The sequence below is a fragment of the Vanellus vanellus genome (genome assembly GCF_965231255.1).
Source record: "Vanellus vanellus genome assembly, chromosome: 8".
Taxonomy (NCBI): domain Eukaryota; kingdom Metazoa; phylum Chordata; class Aves; order Charadriiformes; family Charadriidae; genus Vanellus; species Vanellus vanellus.
In genome coordinates, this window is record NC_138913.1 from 18,521,325 (window position 1) to 18,548,462 (window position 27,138).

The 27,138-nt window shown below is 37.3% G+C and overlaps 2 protein-coding genes across 2 annotated transcripts in view; one reads left to right on the forward strand and one right to left on the reverse strand.

The window, feature by feature from the left end:
• Window positions 1–648: 648 nt before the first annotated feature.
• FBXO36 (F-box protein 36) lies at window positions 649–26,395 on the reverse strand (the record flags this gene model as incomplete). Its single annotated transcript, XM_082487231.1, has 4 exons — window positions 26,267–26,395; window positions 9,513–9,621; window positions 4,743–4,915; window positions 649–840 (listed from the first exon to the last, which is right to left on the reverse strand). The coding sequence occupies exons 1-4, from the start codon at window positions 26,360–26,362 to the stop codon at window positions 649–651; spliced, it is 570 nt and encodes a 189-aa protein (XP_082343357.1). The 5' UTR covers window positions 26,363–26,395.
• A 518-nt stretch (window positions 26,396–26,913) lies between these two features.
• The window catches only part of TRIP12 (thyroid hormone receptor interactor 12), an 80,962-nt gene continuing 80,737 nt past the window's right edge, over window positions 26,914–27,138 (forward strand). Inside the window, exon 1 of the mRNA XM_082486968.1 lies at window positions 26,914–26,952. The gene's annotated coding sequence lies outside the window, so the exon portion shown is untranslated. The remainder of the gene's footprint in view (window positions 26,953–27,138) is intronic.

Genomic DNA, 27,138 nt, shown 5'->3' on the forward strand with positions numbered 1-27,138 from the left:
TTAGCAACACCAAGGAAAAATTTTGACCATATACCATTCTGGCAGAGTGCCTCAAACACGATCTTATGGATTGTCCAAGATGAGGATGATCATTTGATCCACACCCTCAGTCACCAAAGAAGTTTCTTCATGGTGATAAAATGATTATTTGCTTGAAGTTTGGATCATTAATTTAAAAACATTTCAACATACATCAAACCCTGGAAGCCGCTAAATGTTACTTGCCTATAAACATTGCAAAATTACCATGGTGGACAATAAAAACCTCAGCATTCATCAGCAATTTTTGTAGTAAGAAATGATAGATGGTTTTCTATAAAGGTAATAATGACAATGCCATAGCATCTAAGACATGGAGCATGTATAGCATACATCCAAAATAGGGAACTTGGAATGAAGAAATACAAAGCCACAATCTCTTCTGTTGCTAGTAACTGTTACAATGCTGACTATAATACAATCTCAGGATGGCCAACATATTAAACGTTGTATTATTTACACGTTGCTCTGAGTAAGACATTTTTGATTTTCCCCTTTCAATCCTTAAAATAATCTGCTTTCCCCAGTAAAGCAGGTAAGTCAGTATGTCTGACCTGATAAACCGCAAATCCACACCTTGTAACAACTGCTTCAATGAAAAATGCATCTTTATTCAGTTACTTTTTTGTTCTGAGCATCTTGTTTCTGCCTCCTCCTTCGGAGCTGCAGCTGTAGCTGAAGTCTGTTTGTGAAGAAGAATTGTTTCCAGCCCATTTCCTGTGCAAGTTCTTTCATTTCAGGTGTAATTGTGTCACACAAGTTCTCCACAATGTTTTCCCATAGCGCATTACTGTTACATATCTAGTTGTAAGAGAAAGTAGAGGCTTAAAACCATAATTTGGCTTATTCATTGCTGATTATTTTACAATACAAAAAGTGTTTAGACAACACAGGCACCTTGTATGAAGGTCACTTGCAGTTAAAGTTGCCCATCTATCTTGAAAGATGCAGTACTAGTTAAAACTCAGAATGACACCAGTGGAAGTTTTGCCCAGTGTTGCCAATGCGAGATATTGCATGTTCTTCTGTGAAAAATTTGAGAAGTTTTGGTTGGTGTGCTATCAAAGGCCTTTCTGCCACCCTAAAAGCAGCTGTAATGCCACATACTTTCCTGGTATGTAATTCATGCAGCCCTGCTGACACCAATGAAATCGTGTAAGATTATGCCGAAGAACTTGTCAGGATGTAGAAATCACATCACAAACACAAATCTGTTTTCAAGGTAAGTAAAAGCAGCAAATTGCCTTTGGATTTACAACAGAAACGCAATTTTTGCAAGCTTTCAGAAGCACTGTAGGGATTAAGCCTGTTTCTCAGGAGATGCTTCCCTCTTTCAGAATGACTCCATAAACAGAATCAGGTAGAAAGATTATATTATAAACAGGAAGAAAAAATAATGTCATTTGTTAGATGACAACCATCACAAAAAAAGAATTAGGAAGATACTGTTTTTATTATCTTCCCATTGTAAGTCATACCAGAGCATAGTAACATTGATTCTTCTTGCAAATGTTCTACTTTTCTAACTGTAACTGCAGGGGCCTAAGTGGAGCTGGACTAGATTACTCCAGTGCAAGTGGCTGGTACATCTGTCACAAGTAGTAACGGAAATAGAAAAGCAAAAGCCCTGGTAAAACTTCTGTGACATACTGCTGATGTAGCTGGATACCTTAAGGCATTTAATTCACTGAGTACAGCAAAGCTGAATCAGAGTATGCGTGGCCCTATTTCTGTTGGTCTTGAATTGTGAGCGTGACCATACTGCAGGCACACACAGCATGCTACCACACTTTAGCAAAGGAAAAACAGGGATTATTGGGGGAAAATGGCTGTAGAAGTCCTGAAATTAAAATATATGAATTTTTGAAATTTTCTTTAAATTTCTGATTGCTCTCTGTCCCTAACCATTCTGCTGTTCCTATGAAAAATGGACACCAGTAAGCTAAAAATCGTGCAGACTGGTTTTTAGTATCATATATTCGTATTTCCAAATACGGTGCTCTATTTAAAAAAAAAAAAATAGAGACGGAAAAAAGATAATCACTGCCATTACTGTCGTTTTCTCTCCGTGCCAACGGCTTCTCAATTGCGGAACAGCAATCCGATCTTCCCTTCTGTACATCGGCACAAACAGCGGCCCTGCGGGGCAGCGCTGCCCGGCCGGCGCCGCGGAGCTCCTCTCGCTTTCGGCTGGGAACCTGGCTCCCTCTGGCGGGAGCCGCTTCTTTGAGCGCCTTTTTCCTTTCTGTAGCTGAATTTTGGCCATCTAAAGACCTCGCACAAAATAAACTACACGGATCCTACCCTGATCTTGTGCTGGGAGACATCACGATAAAGCAGTTTGCTGAAAAAGTATTTGGAAAACTCACACGCTGGTCCCAATGGCGGTGTCCACATTAGGACTTCTGTACTTCTTTTCTTTTGAGATGGCGCACCTTTCACAATACTTAAAAATAGTACCTCATGAAAACCTAAAATACTTTGAAATGCATGTTGAAAGCATCTGAATACTCTGCAGAGCAGGATTTATGCTCAGAACTACACAGTCAGAGAAATGCCATGCTTTGGATAACAGATGAAGACACCTGTTTTGGTGCACAGGATGGATGTACAGAACCTGTCACACTCCACTTTTAAGTCCTGAGTGTAGAGACTGTCCTATTTTTCCCTATTTGAAAATCTGAATATGCTATTTTATAATTCCACAGAGAGTGGCCTTGAAGCCTACACATAAATTAGTCTGGAAATGAAAATTCATAGTATTGGGACAAATTTTTAATTCCTTAAAAATTCTGCTGAAATGAAAGAAAGAGAGCATCACATTACTAGTTGTAAAAAGTTATACCATTGTGCCAAAATCTTTATCTTTATTATTATGCAACTTCATTATTTCTAGGATTTCCTTAAATTCCAGAATAGCCAAGGCTTTGTGCTAAACTAATGAAAAGTTTACTGCCCTCCACAGTACCTCATCCTACTCCACTCACACTCTGGAAGTGACAGATGGATTCTGAATATCCTAATAAATAATTTCCTAACCTTCCTTCTATCCATTCTCTTCCTCTCCTTTAGTTGTTTTTATTTTCTCACCCTCTACTGGTTGTTTCCCAGTGACAGTATCAACTGTTTTATCTTGAAACTGAAATAAAGCCCAGAACACGGTAAGTTTATCTAATTCCATCTGCCCTTCATCTCTAAATTCATGACATGCTTTATTTTTCTATCTCACCATTTTCTCCTGTGCTTTCTTTACACTGTCTCCTATTTCTTGTGTTCACTTGAACGCACTCTCGTTAAAGCATCTATAATGTCTTTATAGCCACGCCATAGGAACAGCAGTACAGCCACGTCCTCTTGAACTGTCAGCAGTCTTCCACAGAACTTGGGCCACGTAGCCTCAAAATAACACACACCCTGTGAGTAATCTCATCCTGATACAATTTTGAGATGTACTCTGCACCAGAGACACGTCTGTTCTCCAAACTAAAAGGTTAACCCGTATGTCTGAACTCTCTCAGAGTATCTAGCTGTCACATCGGGCTCAGGATGACTAAACCTGTTTTTATCTCCTAGGTCTCACCGTTACTAATGTTTTCAGTAACCGTACAACCCATAACTTGACAGGCTTCATTCTAGGCTCCGACAGCACCCCTGGGGATAAGGATCAAGTTATTTTTCCCTTTAATATGCCTCTCCTACTTTTCATAAGCTAAACCCTTTTTCTCCCCCTACCCGAGTTATTGCAGCGGCCTTTTTTCAGGCTCTGACTGAGGTAGAAAATGCCATGTTGAAGTATTCAGACCCACAAAAATAAGCTTCCTAGATCACAGCTCTAAAGATATGATCTTTCGTTCCCTCCAACTACCTGACCCTGCACAGAGCAAGAAGATGGAACAAATGCCCTCTCAAAGGCCTTGCCAACACAGCCCAAGTTAACCTAGGACTTTTCTCTTTTTGGTACCAACAGATTGGCCTTCATTCTCCTGGGACTTGCAGGCTACCCTTCCCTATTTGTTACCCCTCCCTCAGCACTGGGAGGCTACCCTTACCTCCAGTCCACCAATAGTGGCAACTTGTTATTCACTCTTGAAAGTTTCAATTCAACCATACTTCCTCGATAGCTGGAAAGAGCTTCCTAGCAAGCAAGCATCACGTCTTCTCTTTCTCCTCCTGTGTTCCTTACAGTTCCTTGCTGCGAGGTCTACAAAAATCTTGGAAAAAATCTCTTTCCTTGTGCTCCTGTCTTTTGTCAAAGACTTAAAACACAAGCCCTCCAGGAATGGCAATGATTATTTTGTTTGTTAATGAGTCTAGCATAAGGGGATCCTAGCCAGTGGTTTCTAGAAGGTTCTAGACATTACAGTAATACAAATCATAACACAAAGCATAGGTTTTACATTTCAAATACTTACTCCTGGAAGTAGTGCATAATACTGAATCATGGGTTACAATAGAATTATTTGGATCATTGTGTTTATTATATGCAACAAAAATTTGCAGGATAATCCCAATCAGCCATTCTAAGATCTAGTTTTTATTGTACTCCTTCAGTTGTTTGTACACAGATGATGAATTTATTGTCTCAAAATTTAAGTAAAGCAGACAGACTGATGACTATATTAAACGTGAGATGAATCAAAACCAACATGCTGCAAAGCTAATGATTTTAAAATAATTTAGAATTAATTTTTTTTTTTTTTTACCATTTCAAATCTGCGTGAAACTTGAGAAAGCCTGGCAATATCTTCAAGCTCCAGAAAGGAAATGATGTACAGGAGCAATGGGACAGGAAGCCGTTCCAGGAAGTCATAGTTACCTCGGCACAGATTGAGAACATGTTCCAGAACTTTGGCACCAAACACTATAGCTATCTGAACTGTGATAAAAAAAAAAAAAAAAACAAACACAAAAAAATAAAACAAACCCAAGAGACAACAGATTTATAAAAGGCTGAAATTTATTCCAAATAATCCCACATTATTCAGATAATTCTTAAAAAAAAAAAAATAAAATCAGAAAAGTCAGCTCAATTTTTTTAATGTTTTCTAGGGAAAATAACATATAATATCTTATATTGAACATTAGTAATTTATAGTATTTCTATTCATCTTAAGAATTGCTAGTGAGACTCAGGAAGCCTGAACAGTGAAACAAGGCTTTGGTTGAAAAACTGTACATTATCTTCTTGTCTCAGCTGAGGAACGCTAAAACACAGCAAAGCTGAACTGAAACTTGTCCATTTTGTCCAGTTTCCACACACATATATTTATTCACATAAAGACTGTGCTATTTACTCAGGAGAAGGTTAGTAAAAAGTACTTCAGTTACATGCTTTGGGGAGGATAATGATGGCTTTGACATTAAGAGTCCCTGTAGTTCTGCTTCTTATTTTACGTAGGTACAGTCAAACCACTATAATGAAATTGAAGACAGGTATCTTCTACAGTGACATGACATTTTTTTTTGACTCATTCACTTTACGATCCTGTACAATGCCACATTCTTTTTCTATAGATCTGCCACTTAGTGAGCTACTCCCCATCCTGCATTCATACAGCCAATTATTTCTGCTTCAGGTGTCCAACTTGGAACCTGGCGTTTTGAATTTAACACTGTTTATTCAGATCATTTATCTATTTTATCAAATTGCTTTTATAAAAGTACTAGTTCATTATAAAACAAGATCCTGAATTCAATTTGCTACACTTCTAATGAATGATCAGTGGTAAATTTTGGAGATGCATGTTGTTTCCCCAAGATCTGACAACATGAACACAATCATCCAATTTTGTAAAGGACTTCCCCCCCCCCCTTTTCATTCAGGGACACAGGGATAATAAATTAAATTTAAAGCAGAATTACTATTTTTTGTGTTAGGAAATTATTCCAATGTATCCAAAGTGGTGGTTGTTGTTTTGGGGATTTTTTTTTTTATTTTATTTTTTTAACCAACTAGAGTCTATCTTCTCATGTATGTTAAACTCATAAAAGGAGAAACAGAACCATGGAAGTTGAAATGATACTCACTATAGGCAGTAAATACATCCAATTTTGATGCAGCAGTTTTCTCTCCAAAATTATACTGCAAGTGCAAACATTTTGCTGTGGGTTCTCATTTGCCTTTTTGCTTTCCAAGCATCTCAGTTCTATACGGTTGGTAATTTTCCTCAAATTCCTTATGCAAGTACAGCAATGATCTACACAGTCAACTAAAAATTGTCTGGCTGATCTCATTCAAGCTGATACGCAAGAATGATCCAAGTCTCTGCATACCAGGAATGATGATAAAGTTTGTAGTGTGCATCTATTTCATGTTGAATGATTAAGCAGGCTACCACATGAATATTTGCTGCTCCTTGATTTTTTCTTGAAAATTATTTACTTGTAGAAATAGCAATGTGACCTGGTTTGGCAATTTTAAAATATATTTAGATGTATTTACCTTGCTTTATAATTGTATATGCAGGTAATGATGAACTAACTGTGAAAGTATATTGAACTTCAGGTTTTCTGTGAAATTTTCATCCTATGAGTGCTGGATACTACTTGATGACTTGTACTATTTGTTCACTCATCCAGTGTAAATAGACCTCTCTCCTCTTGCCCTACACTATCATCAATTCATTTTCCATCTTTGTGAAACCATAATGAAAATCTAGCCATACACAAGATCTTGCTCTTCCCTCTTGGCTCCACCCTGGTTTGGGCAAACCAGGACAGAAGCTAATGATACCTCACTTCACTGTCCAAAAAAGAAAAGATACATATAAATACAACAGATAAACATTTTGCTGGTAGGGGTGTACCAAATATTTAGCAGCAAATCACGGGTCTGGGGAGGAGTCTTTTATTTGAACCCTCATTTGGCAAGAAATTCAGTAAGGATAAATAGAATATTATTCCAGTATATATGTTTGTGGAGAATTATGGAAAAAAAAATAATAATCTGTGAATACTTAGGAGAATAGCAGTAAATCTCTTAACAGGAGGTGAGAAGGAGGTGTAAAAACATCTGACTGTGTGGAACAGCAAGAACTATGGACAGAAATAGTACCAACATAACAGTACAACTTCTCATAAACATAGAAGTATTACAGGTATAAATTACTATTTATATTAGCACTTTTCTGAAAGCAAAAAACTTTATATTAAAATTTTAGTAAAAAAACAGAGGGAAAACCCCATGTATGATTTTAAGGATAATTTTAGAAGGAGGAAGAAATGACTAAATGTTAAGAAAGAATGGCAACTGTGGCTTTCAGTACTTCCTATAGGATAGGAAACCTCTGAACCACCAATAAGACTTTTCAAGAAAAAGGAGGCAAATCTTGTTTGTAACCTACTGAAAACACACAGAATAACTGCAGAAAACTGCATGTTAACAGTAATTTAACTATTTGAATCATTGTACCCAGGTAATGTAAACCAGGTGTTTTATTGTGGGATTTTATTAATATCAAATGCCACAGGAAAATCTTACAGTATAAGCAGTGAGGGAAAAAAAACAAGCTAAAACCCTCACTAATGTATCTTCACATATCAAATCTATTCTTTATGAGGTAAAAAAAAAAAGAAATTAAAATTTGAAGGTAAGAACACTAAAACCTCTTGCTAAAGTTCAGCTGTAAGTTCTACGTAATTCTTGGAAAAAAGTATAGAAGACTACTTCTTTGAAAGTTCAAGTTTATAAAACTGATGATCAATTTTGTCAAATTAAAGCATGGTGCAACTCTGCCTCAACTCAACGGAGCGATTATAAACACCTACTGCAAACAAGCATAGCATATTTAAAGACTCCCTGAGCACTAGCCAAATTCAAGAGGCAGTCCGTTTTCTATTGGTTCACGATACATTCATTCCCCTTCTAGTCAAAACAAGTAGTAATAACTGGAATTAAAATTTGTTTTGTTACAGACTGTGAGTGCTGATTGAAACCTTTTCCATGGTTTGTGCATATATTGAGTCACGTGAGCTCAGAAAGTGCAGTCTTTCCATTAATGGAGCACTAACAGCAGTCAGTTGAGGTCTCCCTACCCAACTGCCTAAGGAAATGTTATTATTTCAATCAAATTCACTTGAAATTGGTCAGCTGCAAAAGTTATAATGGGGATCAGAAACACAAACCTAAACATAGAAATGCAGACCATGTTAACTCACCAGGGCTAAAAAAAAAAAAAAAAAAAAAAAAAAAATCTCGATTGTGCTGTAGGAAGTATTAGATTTTAATAAGCAAAGCATAGGAAGCCAAGCGTGTTTGTCTTATTTCAGACCCTAAATGAAGATACACTCAAGTTTACTATTGAAAACAGGTATATTCTCTTGAAGAAAGTTTTATCCTCTCCCCTACCACTTGAGATTCATATACTTCTTGGGAAAGTAACCTCCTCTGTAGGTATAAATAAGATAATGTCTACCAAAGCTGTTGATGAGGAAAACAGGACTTCATTTGGAAACAACATCTTGCAAATTCATATTTATCCTATTTTTATGATGAAGTCACATCTGTAACCAATTTTTTTTTTAATGTTTGTACATAATCAGAATACAAGAGCAGCTTATTTAAATTAAAAAAAAAAAAAACCAAACAACTCACCAATGCAAGGTGTTTCAGTGCTACCTAGTTTCTTGGGCTAAAAAAGCCTCAGATCTCAACCCAGTCCCTGCAAGGTGCAGTTATGAAGCACTCCATTTTCAGACCAGGTCATAGCTCAGACCTCACCTATTTGCTGCAGTTGCTGACTTGATGTGTCTTTGGTTCAGTATTTTCAGGAGACTGTTTCCTCTGTGAGTGATGACCCACCATATCTTGTGACATCACATCTCTTAAAACTAATCCACTGCTGAGAACCAAGATTATATGAAGATGCAGAGCAATAACTACTTGGGACACATAGTCCCATAGAACTTTGGGAAAAAGCGTAATTATTTCAGATATTCTCAGTGGCCAGTCTATCAGGAACAGCTGGAAAACAGCTCTATAAATCTACATTTTGAGGTTTATTTAGTGGTGTCCCCACTGCCTTTCTTTTTCTGACTGTACGTTCCCAAAGTCATGTTGCACTTGTATAATCCCATGTACCTGTTGCACTTGGAGTTACTTACGTTAAATCATATTGGGAATCCAGGTGGCTCATAACACGGCCGTAAAAACAAACATGCTGGCACAGAGCATTATAAGGACTGAGTTATTAGCAATAAAAATATTGCTTTCTGGCCTATTTTTGTTGCTAATACTTCTGTCATTGTCTTTTAATGAAACTGCCAATGTTGTTGGGATGTATCCTATATTTACATTTACCGGCATGTCTTTTTGTTTTTCCAGTATTCGTACATTGGTTTATATTAATAAATTCATAAAACAAAGCCTGTTAGCCAAAGGAATCACATATTTCATGAAAGTTACTACAGATCAATATTGTTAGATTATTCCATTATACGCCACAGCAAATTTGTAATTATTATTGTAATCTTACTATGAAGAGATGAATCATCCAAAAAGTCTTTCTGGGATTCTTTAATTTCCCCAGGTCTTGATTCACGAAGTTCATTTCTGAGTGAGATTTTCCACCACCTGAAAATTACCTACAATTGTGGAAGAAGGAAAAAAAAAAAAAAAAAGGAAAAAAGGAAGAAGAAATTAATATCAAGTACCATGAGATAAATACATCGCTAAGATTCAGGACTCTGGTTGTGTAAATATTACTACATTCCCAAAACAAAGTTATCATAAGAGATCAGACCACAGTTACATTACCAGCAGCCCTACAATATGCTTCAAAGGACAATAAATATCCCATAATGCACCTAGACAAGTGTGAAATCTTTTTACATACAAATAAAACGTTCCCAACCTCTGTGTGCAAATTGTTCGTAGGAATTAAAACACTTTCAATAACATCCCAACTTGCCAAACTATAAACAGTCTCTTTTCGTGTTTCATTTAGTCACAGAAATACAATTCATCAGGCATTACATTATGTGGTTAAGTAGAAGTAGCCATTCAACTGCTTCGGCATTCAAAAGTGGCAGTCTTAGAAGTTAGGTTGTCATTTCAACATTTTGTTAAAATCAAAACTAATAGGACAGTTCAAATCTCAGCACTTAGACTGTCTGAAAACTCTGGAAAAAGCTCTCCAGAGGTACACATGCAACTCACAGTTTCAGAGTCAGAAAAAGAAAAGAAAGCCCACACTACAAAGTGTGCAACTGAGACAAAAGGTTAATATGAATATTAAATTATGTAGCTATGAAATGATGGAGAATTAGTGGACCTGGCTATCAGTAATTTTCCCCGGGCTCTCTTAAAACATTACATGTGCTTGAAGAGTGTGTCAGCTTTTAATATTGACTTTTGTTGCTGTCACAGCTGGGTCTACAGGACAGGAAAGTCGTAATTGTGTCTCTTCCTTCACACAAATTGTTAGCAAAGATCACAGTTGAAGCCAAAAGTAGGATTCAGTTGCTGTTGCAGGCAATGTTTAAAAAAAAAAAGTCTTGTAATCTTACTAATATTAATCTGATTTATTTCCTTCCAGTTCATTGAGAAAAGTGAGGATTTTAAGTTGTTATATGTATAGGCAGATTACTGACACACTGAGCAATAAAACTGACAAACGAGAATATTAGTGAGGTGTACATTTATAAACACACACGTATATACAAGAAATATATATTTCTTATAGAAATAATAGGACTCCATAGAGTCTTATTTTTTCTACTGGCTTGCTCGTAGAAGCAAGCCGTGAGTTAACTGTCAGTAAGCCACAGAAGACTACTCACATACACTGACTGAAGAACAAAGCGTTAAATTTACTACTATAAATCTTAGATCTGACAACAGTGGTAATATCAGGAATTAAATCCAGAAGAGATTATAAACCACTTGTCATTCTGTTTCGGTGATGATCTTACTACGTGGGAAGGCTTTAGAACTTGTACGTTTGTAGCCCACTGCAGGGATAATAGGACAGTGAATGCTGTACTGTACTGTACTTCCAAAAGCTCTTTTTATCTCTAGCAATGTAGGGAGAGTCAGCACGTAAGGTTACTTCCATTCTTATTTGTGGAACACATGAGGTGGGAATAAGGGCCAAACAAAACTGATATGCAAAAGAAGAAAGAAAAGACATCTTCCTACATATTCCTCAGCTTGCACACCCTTCAAAATGGTATGCAAGAATACAGTATATCATGGGGGGGGGGGGGGGGGGGGGGAATAAACCATTGTTAAAGGAGAAAAGAAACCTGGTTAATATGCTTTCTCTCAGTCTTTTCATGTTACTGTAGGAAGTGACATTTCTTTAAAAAAAACACACACACAAAAAACAAACAACAAAACACACCCCAGAAATTACTTGGAATGGAAATGCCAAATGTAACTGAAAAAGAAAATAGCAACCTGCCCCCAAAAACACTTACCAAAAATGACTAACAATGACTGTTGCTTTTCAACTTTTGAACTCTAATACCTATTTTTCTGTATAATCTTATAGACTTACCTATACACAAATTCAGAAGTCTAATTCTTAAAAAAGCAGAACTAAGTTGCACAACAGATTACCATGTGTTGTAATCTGTTATAAAATACATTAATACTTTTCAGTCTGGGATATACAGTACAATAAAATTAAGTTTATACAGATAACAGATGCTCATCCAAATTCTGCACTGGTGCAAGACGAACTTTTCACAGGAAGTATTCTATATATTTTTTCTTTAGTATTTTGTGAGTATGAGTGTATTTATAACATAAGTTTATGTACACACAGATGTACAAGAACATATTTAATCCAAACACTAGAGTGTACACATATGCGTATAGACTCTCGAATAAAATTTTATCTTTATACAATCCAATGAACCCTAAAATGCAACACCAAGTCAATACTCTACAAATCAAATACCTCTGTCCTATTTTTAAAGCAATTACGGTACACGTTTTAAGACAGTACATGTTGTAACATGGTTACTTTCTTGTAGTATTTTGTACAATTATAAATTCCAAAGCATTTTAATACTAACTTCAAAAATTACAGAAATACATATTTCAATAATCTCTCTTCTTCTTAATTGTTATACTAGGAAGCACACGGCAACAGAACTATGTGCCAGAATGGCAGGATCAGGCCAACACACAGAGGCACGGGAAAAGTAAAATTTTCTGAACATTATTCTTTGATCTACAGTGGAACAAACTGTCAATAGCACTATTCCATTTAAAAACTTCCTTATGTACAAATACCCAGGACAAACTACAGTTACCTTGGTAATTTGTTAGCACGTAGCTATTTCAAAGTAAAATATTGCATGAATTTTGTAATACCTATACTTTTTGCATAGATTAAAAAGATGAAGAATGGAAAGTATTATTATAAGTGCATCCTGGTTACCATGAACACATTTCGTTTTCAACTTTATTTGGAGGTGCAAGTGTTAAAGCAATTCACCACTACATTGCTTACTCCATTGGCATTGCTTCATGAAAAAAAGAGAGAAGAAGAAAGGATGATCAGAACCAAATCTGAACAGCAGCAACCAGCCAAGACTTCAGATAAAAAGCCACAGCAATTTTTAAACAAATAAACCAAAAAATATTTAAGTGGAAATTAGCAACAAATAAACTATTTAGGAAGTATCTATTGTCAAAATTAATCTGGACTGTAGATTACCAGAAGCATAGTACTATTTACATTGTATAAGAAAATAATATTTGAAGTTTGTCATATGGTAAGCCATCTTTTAAGGATGCTGGGCTCAACCTTCCCTTAATTTAATCTATTTTGGAAGTTATAGAACTAAAGACAAGTCTCACATGACAGACCCATACTGTATAATGAGAAACCTCTGGGAGAAGCTGAAGAAAGTGTGAATGGTGAAGCCCTGTTATAAAGACACAAATGAGAAACTGCTTCCTTCTTCAATATACATTTTTAGGATTTCAAACTTCTCCATACCTAGCTTTCTGCTTTGCTTAAAGCTAGTAACTCAAAACACAGTTTCTCAGATTACAGGGTATTTGGAGATTAATTTTCCCTATTTTTCTCTTACGTTGCTGTACTTTAAATAGTTAAACATTCATTGGAGGAAGGTGACTTCAGAATCTAGAAATTAGTGCTTGCTGAGATTTAGGAGATCTAGATTCAAATATTTTCCTCTGTCCCAGGTGAATGGCTTAAATCCTCAGTCTTTTTTGCCTTTGTCACTGCAGTCCAAGCTCTCATTCCCCTGTGCAGTGAAGGAGCCATTGTGTCTTCTACTAAAAAAAGCAGTCGCTCTCAGTTAGTCTTAGTGACTTTACCTCTACTAAATCCCTTCTCCCAGGCTGTTTTATCCCATGTTCTATTACTTTTCCACAGATTTTAAAAAAATAAATTTCTGCTTTTGGCTGGGTTTTGTGGATTGTAGGAGACTACAATAGTTTTTGTTGCCTTACTATTTGATTTCAAAATTAGAGTACTTAAATGCTTCTGTACCTCATTTTATCTCATTTTCGCTTGCAGAATGTTGCATTTTTGCTACAGTTTCTAATAAATCTATTATTTTTTAAGCATTCCATTTTCATTGACCTCAGTATAGAAATCATCCATATCACCCTCATATAAATCTTCACAAAATAAAAGTGGAACAAATATCAGCATTACTGAAACATCTTCATGTTTCTAAAGCTATGTTCTGTATACCCAAATATCTTGCAGTTAATTGATCGCTTGAAGCCAGTATCGGCTAATCTATTGCCTAAGAGTTTCTAAACCTAAGTTCAATTTCCAAGCCACGAAGTCAAACACCTTCACTAGGTATAATTTTTTTTTAAACTCTGAAATTAATTTGCACAGTGAAAACTACCAGCTTACCTGCTTCCTTCACCTTTCCAGTCTCTGTTGGTGTAGATGCAATTTTACTTATAAAAAAGCACTCCTCCTCTCACAGCTTTTTCTACTCTTATTCTAACATAGCAGCATCTAATTGAGAAGCTGATACTATAGGACTGTAAAGTTTTTTTACATAGCTGCAGCTACATCCACACTGCAGCTTTGACTACATAAGTAACAAAGGAAAATTTGAATAGGACAGTAGAAATCTTTAAGTTAGGCTTAGACAGAGCTATGCTCATTTTGCAAGTGAATGAATCTTAGGCTTCTAGGTCACTTATCTAAACTATGGAACCAAGTAGCATCAACAATGCAGAAGCATTTGCAAAAGAAATAAAATAAAACGTTAAATAACTTTATAAAGAGCTAGAGTGAGGCTATCCTTACGCATCGACACCGATGTAGCTAAAGCAAATGCTACTTTGATCCCTGTGGGATAAGCTGTTGAAGAACAGTAACACACACGGGCAATTGTTTCATGTAAGGCTGCTAATGGCATATTGTGATTAACTTAAAAGCAAGAATGTTCTTGTGGAACTGGAGAATCTGTTAAGTCTCCTTTTTTCCCCTCCTGCCTCCAAAACCAGTTTGATTCTTGGCAGCAAAAAGATATCCTTTGCTTAAATAAATACTCCCACTGTGCCTTCATATAGCATAGCAAGCAAAATATAGGTATCTCACAAGATGATGTGAAACAGTTAAAGAAATTGATAGTTACAGAGATTACATTTAACAAATATTACCAAATATTCATACCATGATCTTGGCACAGTTACATAGCAATTTTTTTTCTAATAATCTCCTCACTGTCTCTACACAAAAAAAAATGGCAGTCGCTCTCATGTTTAAGTTAGTTAACGATGGCTACACAAAAATCTTGCAAAAATTAAGGAGCTCTTTTGTATCTGTTGCTTGCAGTAAGTTGGGTTTTTTTGGGTTGATTTTTTTTTTTTTTTGGTAGCAGGACATAAGTCCTGCAATCAGAGAGACATCTTTTGCCAGCTGTATGAAATTCCATCAGCATCTCAATCTGTGAGCACTGAGATTTCTCTTTGTGGCTTCCCAATTGATTTTTCAGAGCCCTGCTACCATGTTGCATGGAGCTTTTTGGCAAGTATGATCACCTGAGGACACTTACCTGAAAATCCAAACTTTTGCCCAACCATGCTCCTATAATATGTATGGATATAAGGTAAATGCTCAGCTGGCTATTTCAGTCCCTTGTAAATATAAGAATATGCAGAAGAGCCAGCAGAAGATGAGGATGGACGGCCTACTGTACACCATTGTTACCTCACAGTGTTGAGCTTGACCTAGAGTGCAAAAGGAAGAATTCACAAGGAATTCACGGTCCATCAGGAAAAAGTTATTTCCAGCTTCCTCATTCCATGTAAGAGTGAGACTTAGAAACAAACTTCCTAATATATATTTTAAAGTCTGCCTTATTTTGGAGATTCTGGGTTGCTGTAATAAACATCAGAGCTGAAAAGCAGTTGTAATCACTCATTGCTATTGAAGATGAATGTCTTCCATCTTTATCTTCTAAGCAACAACAGAAATACAGCTTAATTTTATAATTGGGCTTTAAGATCATAAACACGAATAGCTTAATAGAAGACAAAATATTTATGCTAAAATATTTATCTAAACACTTCAGACAAAGCAAAAAAAAAATACTGTTTGCACTAAACTATTAGTTCCACACCGTACAACTTCACCAGCACTATCCTGAAAGTGATTAACACTCATATCTGATTAAATAATTTATTCATTTACCAATGAAAAACAGAATAATAGAAGATTCCTTACAACACATTGTGTCTTTAGATCCATCTCCTTAACCTGATCGTTCTGCTATTAGAGAGTTAAAAAATGAATTATGTTTTGATGGACATACTAGTGAGTCTTCTAAGATGCTCAGCAAAAAACCAATACTGTATGAGACAGGTGGAAAGACACTATCAAGAAGAATAAGTTGATACAGAAATATTTAACTCTGCTTTTCCCAATGGATACTGCTGTGAAAATAGTTGTAACTGAAGGGGATAAAATACAGTAGGTTAAGTAACCAGCAAGACCATTCTCCCTCCTAATTACACTACATCAATAGAAAGACTTAATACTTTCACCAATTAAGGTAAGTCTTAAACTGTGCTAAGCTAGTGAGCAGGCAAGCTTTTACTGCAGCTATACAGTCACTTCTTAAATACTCTGTTACTTTCTGACCAGCTACCCAGGGACAATAACCCACCTGTACTCTGACAAATTAAGTAGCCTCAATAGTTACTTGTAAATATTTGTGCCTCTTGCCATTTATAACAGGTTTCCATTAAAAAAATAAATTAGCACTCTAAAGTTTTAGATAGTAATCAATAAACACAAGTGTACCTAAATATGGATGTTCATATTTACGTAAGAAACGCAGTTCTTGCAAGTTAGCAGCAATTTAAACAGAAGACTTGTTTATCTGGATTAAATGACCATCTTCACAGTTCACCATTATTTCTTCTTCTTGATATACTGAATAGACTTCTTGATATACTTCACATGCAATAAAACTCTTCAGTTTATTGAACTATATAGAATACATTTGAGGTAAAATTAGAACATTTGTAATGCACTTAAAAATTAAGCTCTGCGTGTGTGTGTGTGTGCACGACAACCAAAGGCTTCCACTTAAAGTATCTGAAAAACAATTTAGTAAAATACAGGAGAAAGACTGAATAAAAAGCTTGGAAAAAATAATTGTCTTTTCCTTTGGGGAATGCAGTAGTTCTGTTTGAGCAAGAAATCTAATGCATCAACATGGTCTCTTCCCTTCCTCTCAGTTACATACCTGGTTTATTCATATATTAGTATCTTTCCTCATTGGTTTTCCCAGAGATTGTTGGGGAAAATAAATAAATAAAAAGGCAGGAAAATAAGCAAAACACATTAAAGATCTTTATTGCAGATGCTTACAGCACAGGTGCTTTGGAGGTTAACTTCTACCTTTATACAGATTTGTGCACACAGATCAGAGAAAACAACACAAGAGCGGAAGAGTAAGAGACAATGCAGAAAGCAATGCTATCAGAGGGAATAAAAAATTACTCTTGAGGATCAGAGTCTTCAATTATGAGCATGATACTTGCCATTTATTAACGTGATTAAACAGGCAGACCCAGATAAGACCACCACAAAGACATTATTTCACTATTTAACAGAACAAAGGATGCTACCTGAGTGCAAGACATAACATTCCTTTCTAGATGGATAAGACACTGACAGGTTTCATTTGAAACCATTTCTTTTAGTTTTGTCCTCCTTGCTTCAGTTTCAAGGTCTCCCTGTCACAATTTCAGGTCTAGTCAATGCTTTAAATTTCTTCTGTTTTGTGTGTCCCCCTCCCCCCCCCCCTTTTTTTTTTTCTTCATTAGAGTGAAAAAAAAAAAAACCAACAACCAACCCACAACAAAACAGTCAGACTCCCTCCTATGCATATAAAAAGTCCTAAAGTACAGCAGTGTTACAATGGAAAGTCCTTTTTTAGGGAATGTGCATCTCCTTTAGCAGGGTATCTGCATATAACTGGCCATCTTTTTTATTACAGATGAAGTCTTGGTTCAGTCATCTCACTGCTCCCTTCTTAGATATTTTTTATTATCCTGATTTGTATATATCTGCAACCAGTCTAATCTAATATCTGCTGAAAACTGTTTTCCTATATTCTTATGTGGTCAGCTCATTTTCAGCACTGACATCTCTTACTCTAAATTTTGAGAAACATCCATTGCGCTGGCCCCTAAAATCTCATCACACTTTTAAGAATAGGCTAACACTCTCAATGTGTTTTTCAAAGGTCCCTTGCTGTTTATTTACAGCTTTAATTCTACCTGACCAAATGACAGGAACCCTAAAGAATTCATCACATTGTGCAGGTATTCCGGTATACTCTATTCCTACTTGTCTCTCGAGTTTTCAGAAAAAGCTGTGGTGAGGAGTATGCACTTTTTCCACTATCAGTTATCAACTCAGTACTACAGGTAGCGTGCTCTTTGAAAAGTTTTTTTTTTTTTTCTTTCTGTTTCTTCAGACACTAATTTTATCCAGTCCAATTTTCATTACTTGTTTTACATTAAACTTAACACTTGTTACCTGTAGGTTTCAGTCTCATTGTAAACTGCATAGGAGGGAACAACTGCACAATTCAGCTGCAGCACCAACTCTGCAAATGCTGAAATCTATCCTTTCATTATCAGTTGTCATGATGTGCATGTATATTAAATACACGCATTGCATTTTCTGTCACAAGGATTTGCTTGCTTTTTTGATGCTTTCCAGGTATACAGCTTCTCTTGCCTCCAATCCCCATCTGTTGTCACTCCTTTCACTCTGCTTCTACAATATCATTTTGCCTTTTTCAACAAATGATTTTGATCGTTTTACTGTGCACTAGTGTTCTTTCTTCTAGTCAGTACACTTCTCCAGATAACTTGTCTAATTCAGGTTTCATCCAACAATGACATTTACACTGGTTGCACCCAGTGTTCAATTTTAATCTAATTTAGTGAGGTCCATCCAAAAGCTGCAGGCACTTTTACTTTGGCTTAATTTAGGCTGATTTCAGCTAAACACAAACTGATTTAATTTATACCAAATCAAAATCAGGTAAATATTTACAGTAAACATCCATAGAGTAGTTTAGACCAGCTTTAGCAAGTTTCTTTAAAAACAAATTTTAAATTACACTGGTGGACCTTAGATAAGACCTTTCATAGCCTAGCACACCTTAAGATTAAAATCTTGATCATTTTCTAGCTTTGCCTTCTACTCTTCTTTCTTTCTTCCTTCCCTTGAACACATTACTGAGCACATTCAATTGTATTTTGATAAATGAACAAAGTACAAATATATGGTACACCTAGTGAAGTAAACCTATCTGACGGTCCTTCATGATGAATGCTGCTGTGTATGTCAAAAATAAAATAAGGAAAATTGCTCTTGGTTAATAAAAGCAACAGAAAAGAAGAAATAATTATTTTCCTAACTTGAAGCAGGAAGAAGAGAAACAAGAGAACAGGTAGGAACACAAACTTACCTTTGGTGACACAAAAGTAGAATTACTCCTGAGGTTTCCCAAGACAGAGAGCAACAGGGATAAGGGATGTACTACCTAAAGTAAGGCAAGTGAAGAATAAATCTTTCTCTGGAAGAACAAGCACTGACAGTAATGAACATGTAAACAACAGACACTCACGTACAGTAGGAAACATTTACTTAATTAAGAAGATAGTGCTGATTGCTTACCTTGAGAAACTATTACACCTTCACGACCTGAAAATCATTCTTGGCAGGTAGAACTAGATTGAGCATACCTTTGAAGAAAGCCACAAACATTAAAGCTGTGCATAAACTTAAATTAAAATGGGAGCTTAAATATTGCAATTCAGTGTGATACTGCTATGTGTATACTAAAGACAAGTGGACAAAAACCAGCCTAGACAAAAGAAAAAATTCTTCTTTAGGCTACCAGTGACACAGAAAATCAGATTAATAGCAAATAAGGTAACAAAGAATTAACTAAAATTACTTTCTTATCTTTAATATACCTTAATTGAAATTGATATGACAATATTCAAATGCATCTTCAAATAACAGCTCAGCCACTATTGAAAGAGGAATTTTATAAGCCCACACGACAGTACTGAATTATTGTAGGCTCATAAACAACTGGACTTCACATATAATAACCGCTTAAGGACTCAATATCAGTTACATCTCTAATTTCAATAACAATATGTTTCATAGGGTTAAGCATTTATTAATGTTCATGGGGAAAAAAAAAACCACAAAACAGCAACCCAGAAAATGAGATAATTGATTTTTTGGGGAAGGAAAAAACCTACTACTTATATTGCTGTATATGATGCCTTCTGCAGAGAAACCTTGATCCACGAATATGGAAAGCCCTGAAGTGTGAACATTGCTACAGCAACACATCACAAATTGTATTTCAGTTGTTACAAGTTCAAAGCTTCCTATGTCAATTGGGTTCTCATGCTGGATTACATCTTCAATCTTGCAGCATGACCAAAGAATTCCCAAATGTTTGCCAAAACCTTATGGATAATACCTAGCAACTGCATAGATCCAGAGTTGACGCATTATGGAAGAAGTGAGAAACACTACCAGGCATCCAAACTATAACACAACAACACAACATTGCTAAACCAAAATATTTAACTTTGGACAGAAACACCTGACAACAATATTAATGTTTTTCCAATACAGCAGTATTTTCCCAGAGAAACTGTTTCCATTTTTTGAGCAGCTGATATCTTAGATATCTGAATTAGAGACAGCAAAAAAGCAAAGGAGATATGCCTATGTATTTTAGGCTTAACAAACATTCTCCTGATAGTAATTGCTTAATATTGTGTGATACCATTACCATGAAAGTGTTCAATTATTTTGCAAATACACTTTTTCAGCATAACAGAGCATTTCCTGAACTGGAACAAAATGTCTTCCTTCTCCTGAAGTCAAACTGTGCTTGAAACGATTCTAATTTAGGACGACAACAACAAGAAGTTGCTAGTTTTATGCAATTAAAGTCCTTCATACAAATAGCTTATAACAAAACTACCTTTTTTTAATCCCCTTTAGAGAAATTTCTGTGGTCTTTTTGTTTGTCAAGAACTCAAATTCTCCATTTGAAATGTCAAAGAAGATACTTGAATAAAATTGGTCTAGCTAGGCAATAACTGGTACAGCATCCTTCAGGTTTCAAATGCAAATAAAATAGTACGACTTTGAAAAAGGTTCATCTCCCACAGATCTTTACTTAAAATCAGACTTATCTTGCAAAAAAATTGTTTCGTATAACACAAAATTAATTTCAGCTTAATTACTATGTTAGCATCTGTTCAATTTTTTTCCCCAATCTATCTGGCTTAAGCACTTCAAATGGCAACTTCTGTCAATCAAATAGATTATATATGAAGTGTCATCATTAAGACATAAAAACAAGCCCAAGACACAAAGGCAACCCTTAGTTAACCTTATAGTACCATTTTTCAAAATGAAGGAACTATACTTGCAGGTTTCAATAGAGCCTGAAGGTACTGACAACTGAAAACCAACCAGCCCAGAACCAGTAAAACAATCACTTACTAATGTCACCTAAAATTGAAATTTTATTGACAATGCTAAAGGTTTTTTTGTGTTGTTTTTTTTTGTTTGTTTGTTTTAATTTAGTATTTCTAGAGATCTGACATGGAATCAGGCTGTTTATTGAAAAGGTCTTTTTTTAAAAAAAAAATGTTTAAGATGTAAGTGCTATAGGTTCATAATTTTTACTTACAACTAAAAAAAGCCAGAAAACTATTTTTGAAATGAAACCAATCAATTACAGGATCTTTTAAGAAAATATTGTAGTTCTCAGTATTCAAAATAATACACTGTGCTCAGAATATATTGATCTAATCAGAAACTGATTGAAGATGTAGAAGTGGACACTAAAGAATAGAAGCAATGATGGGTAAAGAACAGGAACAGTCATCAGAACTGTTTGCCTAGGTATCTACACTATTTGCTCATCTAGATGTCCTATATGTATTTGTTAGAGAATCTAGTTGCTGATCTCTTACAGAACATACAATTCTGCAGTTACATATTTGATAAAATTCAGTTATCCTGACTGTTATATGAGCAGATCACATGTGAAATATTGCACAGAACTACATTAGTTTTGTATACTTATGATGCCTGCCTTTTACGGGTAAGTAGCTAAACATTTCACTAACGTGACAAAATCCTCCAATAAGTGCAGCATTCATTAAATGGTGACAGATGCTAGTATTAATTACATGTTGAGTGGATCATTTTCCCATTGCATTTCTTTTGTTACCAGCCTCATCTTTCTAGTTATCAGCCTGTCCTATAAGCAGATTAAGCACCAGACTTTTTTTGGGGGGGAGGAGGTGGGGTGGTGTATATTCCTTGTTTGACCAAAATGAGTGACCGACCTTTTCTACACTATTCTACCATCTGGAATCCTCTCTTGCACTTTTCAAAACCTGTACTTATCTGTTGGACAATTTATAAGAAATTTTATTTTGAAAGGTTATCTGTGTGGCTGTCTCAAGTCATCTTATGTTTAATGTTGGAACACTTAGGATTTATTGCTCGTTTTGTAGAAACAGATAATATCTATTGTTGTTTATGACAAACCTTGCCAAATTGTAACTGGCATATCAAATATTAATTTGGCATTTCAAGAGTGATTGAAAAACACATACAGCAAAAGGTATACAGAAAGTCATGTGTCAAACAAGTTGCCATCCTTGATGTCAGTCTTGAGACAAATGATTGCCATTTTATGTAATATTACATGCACTCACAAAACAACCAAAAACTAACCACTGTTCCCATGAATTCTAGCAGGATTCCTAGTACACATTTTATGGCCAAGCATGTTTTTCTATTTGGTATGTTTACACTGACAGGTACACAAACTTCTTCATAACAACTCAACGCGCTTCTGGGTAGGTGGGTGGGGGAATTGAAGAATGCAAATGGCAAAGTCATTCCTTTAGAAATAATTTCTGCCATAAACAAAAAAATTTATAAATTGAAAGTTGACAGAGGAGAAAAACATTGATATAATAGCTCTTCAATGGATAATCAAGAGTCACTAATGTGATTTTGGTAGAGAAAGTTAAATACAATCCTAAAATTTAAATCACATAGAATTTTCCAGAAAACACAGCGAAGTAACAGTGTCTTTGCACATGGCACTCATAAGACTTACTATTGTTAAGAACAAAAGTTCTAATGGGAAGAAACACAGTGAAAAGATACTAAAGCGACTAAAGATACTAAGTGACTAAAGTAGAGAGTCTGTTTCACAATTGGAGACTGAAAAAAAAACAAAACAAATCCTATCAAGCGGGCATATTTATTAAATGTACATAACATTTTATCTCTCTCTCTCTGCACATACACACACACATATACCTACACACAAGGGCAGTATTCAAGCTAGAAGATATCCACACACAAAATAAGTTGTAAATCAGTCTGTATAACTGCATTTCTAACCATCAGAGAAGCGATGATCTGGAGCAGTTGTTCTGTGAAGCAGCAAGGCAAAAAAAGCTTCACTACCTTTGAAACACGTGAAGTCACATTTATGCTATGAAGATCTATTATGTGGCTGGATGAAAGCAGAAACTAGGACTCGATGACCTGAAGTTATCTCTTTCAGTCTTCTGTTTCTGCAGTGGGACTGGTAGATGCCCACACAGGGGAAATACGTGGGATAGTTTCTCTGCATTTTTAAAGTTACGATTGCAGCCTCAAAACACCTATTTGGAAAAAATAATTATTTTCACTGATGGTCTAAAAGATCTCTCCTTCTACACAATGCCACTGGCTGAACTGTATTCTGTGAATACTCGCTTATGTATCTGTACGTCTATACAGTCTACTTTTAGAAGAATTACTGTCCAACTTTTTTTTTTCCCCCAACACATTCTTAAGACCTTCTGTACTTGTACAGGATTTCTGGTTCTATCACAGTTTGACTCGATAGTCAGCTGGTACCTGGAAATCCTGGTCATGACTACAGGTACATGAACTCTGGATCTGTATAAGACAAGCCTAAGAAATTAATAACTTCATCCGGAAGGATTTGAATTTACTGCTTATGTAAAGCCCAAGTAGACCATGCAAAGTAGGGTAACACTCACAGAAATATGGGAGCCTTCATACAAATCCACCATGCAGCCACAAACTCCCTTTTTGTTGTTAAAGAAAAACAATGGACTGTTTTGAAACCACTGACTTCGAAGAATGGGACTATTCAAAGTAGCAAATTTCAGCATTCATGTAACTATGTGGAAGGTTGGAGGCTTAGACTGTAAGGTCTTTCAGGCAATGACTATTATTTATCAGGAGACTGCAAAATAGCACACTGGGAACGTGAACCAACAACAAGGCCTCCTGGATGTTAACACATTATGGCTAAATATATTCTATGTGATACAAAACTTAGCACATCAGTGATCCATATACCTTTGATTACTATTTTTGACCCTTCTCAGGAGACTTCATTGCCTGCAGAAAGGCTAACTAGCATCCAGAAATTTTAATGTGTACAGCAATTAAAACTGCAGAGATTACTCATGCAAAGTTAGTTGTTTTCAGGAATAGTGAATTCAAGTGTGACTGAATTAGGAAGTTTTTCTGGAACGAGATACATCAGCTTCAAAGAATATAGCGATATATTCAAATACACATGTTCACTGCATCATACTCAGACGATCTTACCATCATAAAAATCAAAATGAAGTTCTTCAAATAAACCAAACCAGTTCTTTTTCAATGACACTAACACCCTGGTAATGCTTTTGTACAATAAACATCTACAGAATAATTTTAATTTACTTTCACTGACAAAGCTTTTTGCACAGTTTATGTTAACTGACTTTGGTTTGTTTTAAGGATATATTTGGGCAGCCAAAACCAAACCCAAAAATAGATATCTGAAGTATTTGACAGGAAACTGATACGAGAACAAAAAACCTGAAGATAACATTAACAAGGAACATCTTATTTTTATTGTCCGAGTGCAAAAATGAATGGTAGAAAACCCCTAACACTCAATTACATATTCCATGAACAAGCATGGCACTGACATGATTCCCATGAGGTCAGCGGGACAGGCCCATTACAAGACCTCAGATATAGAAAAGCACATATTTCCCAGCTATTGTGTGGCACTGTAATTACTCTCAATTTTGGTGGAACTCAAAGCTCCCTAAGGTTGCCTGGTCAATTCTACCTTGAAAACATTTTTTGGAGGAGAATGAAACCAAAACACCTTCCGAAACTGCTAAAGACATTGGTGATTTAAAAAGAAAATCTTGACACCAGAGAGACCAAAAGAAGCAACAAACAACATGTAGAACATAGATCATTTGGAATTGCAGCTGAACTTCAGTTTGTCACCTCCTCCTCTCTCCAACCTCACAATTACAAATATGACGATTCCCTCATCCTGGAGGAAAATATGTTCACTATTTTGGTTTACTTTGGGAAAACAAAACAAAACCTTCCTCCTAGTTTCAGAATATGTTGGCTTTTTGTTCTAGTGAGGTATTTAAAAAACTTTCTCAGAAAAATTTTTAACCTTCGCAACTTTTAAATCAGTATGTCCAGCCTAAGGCAAGCTTTTGCGTTCGTCTCTTACAAACACAAAGTCAACTCAATCAAAAATAGGTCAAAATGAAACAAAAATTATAGATTTGCATTTTTATTTCATAACCTTACCAACTCATAATCAGATTTTTTAAATCTCATTCATCTACTGTCAGATATTGCTCATTGATTATTATTATTAGACTTTTCTGAAAAATGTTCATATAGCACATTTTGCAGCACATTTCAAAAAAAGTTAAAAAAATTCTCTTCTAGGATATTTAGCATTGCTTATTTCCCCGATTGGAAAACTGGTTATATACACAGCCACAAGACAGGACACCTAAACATCTTCAGGTACCATATAGAAGATATACACAGTCTTCCCATTCCCAGTTTAACTTTATCTTCCTGGAATGAGATGTTTGACTATTGTTTCCCCTCACCTTAAGTCTAGTTACTCTGAGTGCACCTAAACTTGCCTTTCCTTATGAGAAATACTGTGATGTCACTTTTACTTTGAATGTTAGTATCATATTTATTTCTGAGGCATTTCTTAGAGTAGACTTAAGTTTGGTTTAAGGTTACAAAATCACAAACGGGTATGTACTTCTTCCCAAGGCTACCAACTCCCTGTTTTGAAGACTTAAGTTTATTTTAAGGTTACAAAGTCACAGATTTGTGTATACTTCTTCCCAAAGCTATTAACTCACCGTTTTGAATGATCTTTTTTCCCCTCCCTTCCTCTGGTCCTCGCCCAGAGCCCCTTCCCACAGGCCTAGGATACTCTACGGAGAGGAAATCTCCCTCCCCCAGAAGCTCCTCGTCCAGAAGCGCTTTCACCTATGCCAGGAAATAACTCTTTTTGGTAGCAAACCCTCATCTGCTCCCAGGCTACTAGCCGACACCACGTCCCAAGGCCGCAGCGAGGCGTCCTCAGCCCTCAGGAGACCAAACCAGCAGCACTGACTGGTGGCGACCCGGCGGCCTTAACAGGCGACCCCCTCCCTTACCCGCCATGGCGCTGCGAGCCCTTCGGTTCCTCACCAGCCCTTCCCCAAGGACGGGGCCCTTACTAAAGCCGCTGCTGCCTCAGAAGCCGGGGCAGACCCCGACTGCCTTCCTCCCCGGGTATGAGGGGAAAGGGAAGGGCAAGGCAGACACCTGATACCCACCTCCCGCCGGGTGACGAGCAGCTGGCAGAAGTCCTTACTGGGGGCCGGGGCCTGCCCGCACGTCTCGAACACCTCCTCCTCCAGCAGCGACGCCATTTTGGGACGCTGGAAGGCGGTGACTATGGCAACCAGGAAGAGGCGGACATCACGCGGGGTCACCGGGAGCCCAGCCCCCTCTTAAAGGAGCAGGGCCGGTGGCAACGGGGTGGCTGGGCAGGGTCTTCGCCGCCGCCGCCGGCAGGTCCCCGCTCCCCCGCCGGCTCCACCCCCTCCCCCCCGCCTCCTTCGCCCCCCGCCCGCACCCGAAGGGAGACACTCAGCCCGGACCCAGGGGTGACGACCCCGGCGGAGGGATACTGAACGCCGAACGCCGACCCCGCCGAGCATAGGGAGCGGGGCGCGCACACGGCCGCGGCGGGGGCTGCGTGGGGGGCGGCAGCCGGGGCGGGGGCCGCCCGTCGGGCCGGGGGGACGCGCAGGCCCCGGTGAGGCCCCGGCGCCGGCAGAAAGTAGTCCCCCAGCCTCCCCCTCGCGCCGCTGGAAGGGGTTCGGCGGTGGCGGAGGCGGCCGACGAGGCGCTGCTCGGTGCTGCGGCTTCAGCTGATAATTGAAGGGAAGAGAGGCGGCTGCTGCTGGGAGGAGGGGAGGCACGGAGCGTCTGCGGAGGCCGCATCGGGACAAACTAGGTACCCGGGGCTTCTCCGCTCTCTCAGGGGGCGCCGGGGAGGCGGGCGCGGGGCGGTGTGGCGCTGGGCCCCTCGGCAACCTCCGGGCCGGGCGGTCGGGCCTGTTGTGTCATCCCCGGCATTAGCAGAGCTGCCCTTCCTGGCGGCCCGGGGCAGGGGGAGGGGAGCGGAGCAGCGCCATCCCGG